Source organism: Trachinotus anak, unplaced genomic scaffold (assembly GCF_046630095.1).
Source record: "Trachinotus anak isolate AG129_WGS33_773 ecotype Australia unplaced genomic scaffold, CSIRO_AGI_Tana_v1 ptg000028l, whole genome shotgun sequence".
Classification (NCBI taxonomy): Eukaryota; Metazoa; Chordata; class Actinopteri; order Carangiformes; family Carangidae; genus Trachinotus; species Trachinotus anak.
Genome location: NW_027273879.1, coordinates 17,485,231 through 17,493,380, shown reverse-complemented (window position 1 = coordinate 17,493,380; position 8,150 = coordinate 17,485,231). Strand labels below are relative to the sequence as shown.

The window sequence follows — 8,150 nt, the reverse complement described above, 5'->3', positions numbered from 1 at the left end:
AGCTATTTCATATTATTTCATGTTGTTTCCTTGTTTACTGTAAGTAAGGTTGAACCTAATGAACCAGTTTCCACTCGTGGTCTCCTTTTGGCTCATTTTACATTTCAGCCCTGATTTTATGGAAGGAGCTGCATGAGAGGGAAGGTTTCTGTTTTTACATGTTTGACAGAAAGTTGTAATAAACACAGAAAAACAAGTTGTTCTAATCATCTGAAACCTAAATTGCTTAATCAGCTCACACGGAAAGAATGTGGGTCATGCAACTGTAAAAGTGATTTTTTTTGGGAGGGGGAATGTGTATGTCCAAAACAAAGCCAGCTGGAGATACAAGTTCTGATAAAAAAAGGTCCATATGGTGACAGGTATCTTACAACAGAAAATGATTACTCAGATTCCCATGACATTTGTTTGATTTTGCAGGGAGAAAGCGGGGCTCTCCTGCTCTGTCCTCCACGAATGTGTCATCATTGCCTCAGGCGTGCTCAGCCATCCATCCAGGAGTGTTTCCACAGCACACGCTAGGGTTCATTTGCATGGACCTAATTTACAAGACAAATTTCAGCTCTGTGCTCCACATCTTTGCCTGTTATTTGAGTCAGTGTGTGCGTGTGTGTGTGTGTGTGTGTGAGATAGAGAGACAGAGTTGCATTTGAATTTGGGCTGTGTTGGTTTTGACAACACAGCCCTGATCTTTGAGTCTTGATTTTTTTAATTTGTTGGTTGATCTTTGCAAAATGGAACAGATTTGGTCGACCACTGTAGTTTGTTGGTGCTGAGACTGTTTCTGGTGTCAGATTGTGCCAACATGTTATGGATACCTGTCACACTGAAAATGTATTAAAATATTTCACTGTTGTTGGCTCAATATATCTGTGCGAGAAAACCTTCTTTTGTTACAGTATCTTTGACTGTCTCCCACGAGAAGCTTCGTAAGAGCTGAACAGTTAGAAAGAAAATCAGGTAAATTTGAAACTTTTGGGCTACCACAACACCTCAGGCAACATGCATATGCAAATGATCATGAGCTGGAAAACCACCTAAACACCTCCACCATACTCCTCTTCTGCTGCTTTGTCTGACATCTGTGTAAATCAGAATTACTCCACTGCATGAAGCTTTTCACACCCATACACCTGTTCACCAGTGAAGGAATTACAGGTGCATACAGGCCTAGATGCTTTCTTCATTTTCACCCGTTTTTCCCTAGGCTGTTACCCCCAACAGTACTGCCCCTCCCCTTTCAGGACCTAGGTCCTGTTTGTTTAGTCCCACCCAAGATCATCCCGTGCCTGTCTTTTCTGTTGAGTTACCTGTGCAGGATTTTGATTTGCTCTGCTTCCTCACACCAGGATGCAGCGACAGTCCTAACTGTTTTACAGGATCACAACAGACCCTGTTGCCTTGGCAATATCAACAAATTTTGCATAAAGCCATCAGATTTGTTTGCCAGACAGTAAGCTCTCGTGTCCTTTCTTTCCTGTTCAAACACTGATTTCCCCTAATCACCAATGAATGAACTTTCGCACTTGAAAGTGTGATCCCATCCTTTAATTTGTTCATTTGACTGTGTTTGGCCCTGTAACACATATGATATCTCATTCATCTGGAAGTCAAACATCTTTAGCTGCACAGTTTAGAGCTGGTATTCTTCCTCTGTTGACGTTACTTAAAAAATGTGAGGTAACTGATTGCCATACAAATATAAGTATAAGGATAATTGAGAAAGTAATTGGTTTGAGTGAAATTGACTTTCAGTAAATGTTGAACAGATTGGAGGAAACATTTTAAGTTAAATAACTTACTAACCCTAACCCTAACCACATCCTCCTGAAGGCAGAGGAATACAACAGGGAAGTGATTCATCAGTAACCTATCCTTAGAGTCTGAGGGACAAGAAAGTAGAAGCAATGCACTATTTTAGTAGTGACCCAATGATTTGTTTGTACAATCTAACTGGAATCATTGAACTTTAATGGCCTAAAATGTAAAACAAAATAAAGTTAGTAACATAACTGCTCCTGAAGAAGTTGATGGTGTAATCTGTGAGGCAGATAATGGTCCATATTCAAGCCTTATAGGTTTTGCTGTTGCTACATAGCTAGCATTAGCATTAGCAGCTGTTTACTTACCAGTCTTGTCAAGAGCTTCAGCCATTGTTACATTTACAAGAAAAAAGGCCCCTGGCTGGGGCTAGCTGGTTAGCATGCTAAATTAAGTGCAAAAAAGAAGTGATTATAAATAGAAGCAAAAGAAGAGGTAACACTGGTGTTGCTTTCCAACACTTTGCCTCTTTAAAACAAGCCAAGGTTCAAAAAGCCCCGTTTGAAAGTGACATCACTCAAAAATGTTGATATTAGCCAAACTGTGGAAAGTCTTTTAGTCACGTTAAAATTTGAACTTAAGGAAAAGTCAGTTTGGCCTGACCTTACCACATTTCATGACATGAAGGAAAAGATGAAGGGAGAAAATGGCGTAGCCTTCTTCATTGCATTTCTCTTCAACAGAGAAAATGGTGGTGGTCTTGACTTCAGATATCTCACATCTTATCCACTGCAGAAGAGAAAGCACCTTTGGTGAGACACAGGCCAGTGACTTGGAAAACAGTGAAGACAGCATGGTGGTTGTTTTCATGAAACTAGTTTAGCAAATTATCCAATCAGAAGCTGACAAGGTGCTGCAATGATGGTTGGAGGTAGTGGTCCAGGATAAAAAACACTATCTTTGAGTCTGTTCAACCCAAAGACTCTGGTGCAAACAGTGATTCCTTCTTAGTAGTACAATATACTAAGATTGGTTTAAGTAATACAATGAAACTCAATATTTCTGGATAATATTTACTTAAATTGTCTAAGTAGACACACATTCCAGGTGAGTAGCGCAAGAGGAAAAATTAATGATTTGGATGGATTGGATGAGACCCCATTTTCTTTATTACTGTGCAAACCATGATAACTAAGACAGTTAATTTTCCATGAAATGGCTCAACAAAATCCTGAAATATTCTGATGTAAAGGTGAGTAAAAGCTACAGAGACTTGCTGTTTAATTTTTGTGTGTGGCACAATAACAAAAGTGTCATTGATTAATACATAAGTAACTTTTTTTTTACCATTACTTTACACCAGCAGTTTGTCCAACTTAACTATAAAATCTATTTTTTCAAATTGTGACTGAGCTTCACTCAGTGTTTGTCAGATTTAAAAGGCTGGGATGATGATGTGATTTGCCTCGAGCAGCTTAATTTCCTAACAGGTTTGGTGTTTGAGGAAGGTGGTGAGTTAAAGTAACTCCAACAGACTGGCTGGGTGTGGTGGCAGTTGACTAAGTAATGAATCCCTTTTTCCCCAGCCCCTTATTAATCCCTGTGTCCCATTAGAGTCACTGTAAAGGCCAAGCGGCGACACTGCCTGCATGCAGGGGTGTGTGGATAAAATTCTACCTGACAGTTTGTGTAATTCTGATTTTTTACTGAGATTATAGTACTGGTTTTGCCTCTCCAGCAATAACCAGGAAGCTGCTGGGCATCTAACAGAGTGGCATATCTAATTTGGGCAATGTAAAAAATTTCCTTCATCCTCTTTCTAGTTGACTTTCAGGAATGAACAGGGCTCTGGCTTTGGATTTGCATGGTGTTCCGGGTGTGTTATTTGAATGGATACTATCTCTGGTCCTACAAGAGATTTCCACCTGAGGCCACAGTCATGTAGTTCTTGTACATCCTGAACCGACGGGAGAGTGACTCAGTAAAACACACAGAAAGAGCCTGAAAGAGCTGAACAGTAAGGAAAAAGTGTGTTTACAGTGCTCATCGTGTCATCTTAGACAAACACTGTGCGTGTATTTTACCTTCTAGCTATGAAGGATTGTAGATTTTATCTTACTTTGCATGTCTTTATTGAGTTTTATTTAACAAAGCAACCAAAGATTTACCTTCTCAGTTCACCCTTTATTTTTCAGAGGAAAGCATTTCTCAACTCACATACAGAATCAGGCCGATTTACATCACTTCAGCATATTTTACATTAACTATGAAACCAAAAATTACATCAGCACATTCACTCTCATTTATCCACATACAAAGAAGACAGCTTCCAATATATTAGCTAAATATATTTTGATGAACTACTCAATTTCTTCGTGACATTTATCTGAAGTTAAATCGCCTTCAATCAGAATTTGATTTCACAGCTTTTTTTTAATTTTATTCTTGTACTTTTCTCTGTAAAGACCATCCAAAATATACCAGATATTTAGGTTAAATTAACGTCAGCTTATCGTTTTCATAGAAATTTATTGTACATGTATACAAACACTTGCTACTGCTGCAGTTCGGGTCTTGTGCTCGTTTGGTTTTCACTTCATGCCGTGCTGGCTCTCGTGGTGCCTGCGGAGATCCACCTTACGCTGGAAGCCCTTGGAACAAATGTCACAACCAAACGGCTTGAATCCTGTGTGCTTCCTGCTGTGTGTGATCAGGTTGGAGCTTTGGCTGAATGCTTTGCCACACACTTGGCATTTGTGGGGCTTTTCACCTATAAAATAAAAAAAAAAAGAAAACTGTGAGAAATCTACCCAATCAAATCTTGGATCATTCTCAAATGATTTGTGTAAAGGAGTTGCAATATAATTTTCACTGATTCTGGAAAATCAGGTTTGTGATCTGAACAAAGATCACAAACCTTTATGGTAAAATATTTTTACCATAAAAATAAATATATATGAGGGAAGAATCGAGCCATTGTTCAGATTTGTTAAACATTTATGGGCAACAAATGTGGACTGCATAAAGTTCCTTTCACGGAGCTCTGCACGAAGCAGGAAAACCAGATATGCAAATTGACAGGACATTTGTTTAAGTTTCTTTTTCTGATTTATCAGCAGTTATATTACTCCTGGAAACAATTCCTGCATGCTGCACTTGGAAAGCAGATGATTACAGCATTGAGGAGGCAAGGACAGTTTCACTTTTTTACTAGTATCATAAAAATATGGCCACCTGCCAATCTCCATGTTGTGACTCACCAGTGTGAATGTACGTGTGCTTCTTCATATCAGACTTCTGGTGGAACCTCTTGCCGCAGTACTGGCAGGGGTAAGGCCTGGTGTCTGAGTGGATGAGCAGGTGTGTGGAGAGGGTGGAGGAGCGTTTGAATGATTTCCCACACATCTTGCACTCAAAGCTTTTTTCCTGATAAACGACAAAAAGCACAAAAAGTGTTGGACGAGAGCAGGATATCAAAAATGCTGCACTTCAGAGTTCATTCTTGGCCTTGGAAACAGCAGCTGATAAAATAATCTCAAAGTCCATTTACTGTAGTAGTTGTTCTGGTGCTTTCAGTGTTAATTTTTTTATTTTCAAAAGCAATTTTATTTTCAAGGGTCAATTGTAGATATTCAAAAAATTCTCCACTAAATGGACCTTGTGGTGAGATTGTTTTGTCAGTGTCATAAAAGATAGCGAAAGTCATTTATTCACGTATATACTGTAAAACTTCACCCAGGGATTTAGTGAAATCAATTGATCATTAAATTTATTTTATGTAAATTGATAATCTATGATGATTTCAGTGCCTGTTCTCAAACCAGTGTCAGAACTGAAACTCGTTAATTCTTGTTTTCATGACTTCAAAAGATGAGTTGAGTGTCCTGATGAGCGCTCAACAAACAAGTTCAAAAGCCTAAAACATACGGTACTTTCCTTCATGTTGAGCAGTTTGAAGCCAGATTTCCTCTTAAATTATTTTTTTATGCATAATCATTATTATTATTAAATATGTCTTTAAAGGGGCATGCCACCATCACACATCAAGATTGAGCGTGAGTACTACACAGTCTGCAAAAACATTTGTAGGAGGTCTTCTGTCTAGAGGAGCTTTGGGAAGTCTGAGAAAATTGTCATCAGGCTCTAATGAATAGTGATGCATTATGGGAATTGTAGGATCCAGTATTTTCAAAACTTAATCAATATTTGGGAGAAAAGTCTGAATATCTCAACCTCTGCTGCTTTGATTCTGACCATTCAGTTGTTAACCGTCTCTCCAAACTTTATGAAAGTGCAATATTAAATTGTTGGAGTACACCTTTAAAATGAAGTAGCTTGTGATGGTTTGGAGTCACTGATATACCTGAGAGTGGACGTTCATGTGTTGCTCCAGACTGACAGCATGACCGAAGGTTTTTCTGCAGATGCTGCAGCCGAAAGGTCTCGTGCCACTGTGCGACCTCCGGACGTGAACCTCCAGGCCGTGGGGTGTTGAGAACACCTGAAACAGAGTTAGTCCATCAATAAAGCCTGCTGACAAAGTGAAATCACTCTACAGCTATTCTTATCTCTTCCTTCGTGTTGTACGTGCAGGTGAGAAGCCAACATGTGGCAGGTACCTTGTCACAGGTGATACAGTGGTAGGGGTCAGACGTGGGGGAGTAGTGCGTGCTGCAGTCCAGAGGCTGCTGAGGCTGTGGGCTGCGGCTGATGTGGGTGCCGTACAGGTTGCTGGCATGCTGCAGCACCGTGGGGCTGAAACTCATCTGACGGAGCTCGTAGGAAGAGGGCATGGGCTCCCAGGCATATGTTGGCTTGTAGTAGGGAGGGAATTCTGCCATGTGAGGCTCTGAGGGTGCAAATGCAGACACAGAACCAACAGGTTTTACCTCTCTGAATTAAAGTTATACTATGGACTTAGCAGAGGAAGACGGGAGATAAATGCACTGGTAGCTCACCAGTCAGGAAGTATGGCTGTGTGGGAGCTGCAGGAGGTCTGGTTGGCTCTGGATGAACAGGTAAGGGACACGCAAGCTCTGCCTCCTCCTTTTCAAAAGAGCTGTGATCTGGATCGGGAAACTGCTTCTCTGACTGAGGCCTGTCTGAAGAGTCGGCGCTCTGAACTGCTGGTGGGACCTCTGCAAATCCACAACAAATAAAAGTGTGATTGATTCAAGCAGAAGACGTGGCTCTGTGTGATTAGACAGCAAGTAAACATCTTATAAAAACAAAACCTGGCAGTTTCTATTTGAGGACATTTTGTTTAAATAGATTCTCTAGATATTGGATGCCACACCTTGAAATTCCCAGCTGGAGATTGAGGTATTAGTTTATGAATGGTACATGCATGATTGATATATGTTTTTTTCTTATTTGCCTAAAAACTGACGTTGATGCAAATGTTTCAAACACAGCAAGCTGCTTTAACATAGTTGTATAGGGAAAGTACAGTAGACCGCAGTAGTTTCTGTGACCTACACACTGTGTCCGTCATATATTCAGATGAAGCCATGTTTTACCTGCAAATATCGGGGCCTTCGGCTCGTCTTCGTAAGATCGGTGAACATTATAGGAAGTGCACCTTTTGTTTTTCACCAGGAATGACCGGGGCATGTTGATCCTACACCAGACAAATAATGTTAACTCTTACAGCTAATTTAGGAACAGAGAACAGATGTGAATAAAAACGTTCATCCAGTCAAACTTGGTAAAAAAAAAAAACAAACTTTCCGTCATGTAGCCTTATTCTAAGATCTTCCGGGTGCATCCTTTCTCATTAATATCCTTTCCGACTGAAATTACAGGTGCGTTATAATCCAGTCCATCCTAATATTACCCAGATGGTAAACTATACTAACCGGTTAGCAGAAATGATTTTTTTTTCTTGACAGACTGAGACACAGAAAATGCAAGTAATTAGCACAATTAGATGTTGTCACAGTTTGTACTGCGCTGTTACTCATGACAATAATAAAGTCATAAAAGTCAAATAAAAGTTTTCCTCTTGCTTGGTTCCTAAGATACTTTTTCTTCACAGTCAGCGGGAACTCACCGTTAACCCAGCGGGTTTCCGTCGAAATGAAACGCGGCGTAATTAAAAAAAAATTAAATTAAATTTAAAAAAAGGAATAAAAATAAGTTCCTTCTCCTCCAGATGCGACTCGGCTCGGCGGAGGAAAACGCGTCGCTAAATCCCTTCCCAAAAGTCAGAAAAGCAAAGCAGTGTTACACCATCACACTTGTTGCTGTCTCTTTTTCTCCCCTCCCTGATTTTCAATCAGATAATTTCGCAGGGGAATCTGAGTGTGGTTGCAACCAATGAAAAGGCCAACCTGCAGATGGAAATTTGCCTAAAGAAACACTGGGCCTCTGCTGCTCCTGCGACAGTT

General features: G+C 40.1%; 1 protein-coding gene across 1 annotated transcript; it reads right to left on the bottom strand.

Moving 5' to 3' along the window:
• Positions 1 to 3,930: 3,930 nt before the first annotated feature.
• Positions 3,931 to 8,150, bottom strand: gfi1b (growth factor independent 1B transcription repressor). Its single transcript, XM_071466769.1, has 7 exons — positions 7,814 to 8,150; positions 7,281 to 7,381; positions 6,720 to 6,899; positions 6,381 to 6,610; positions 6,125 to 6,262; positions 5,022 to 5,187; positions 3,931 to 4,531 (listed from the first exon to the last, which is right to left on the bottom strand). The coding sequence occupies exons 2-7, from the start codon at positions 7,372 to 7,374 to the stop codon at positions 4,353 to 4,355; spliced, it is 987 nt and encodes a 328-aa protein (XP_071322870.1). The 5' UTR covers positions 7,375 to 7,381; positions 7,814 to 8,150; the 3' UTR covers positions 3,931 to 4,352.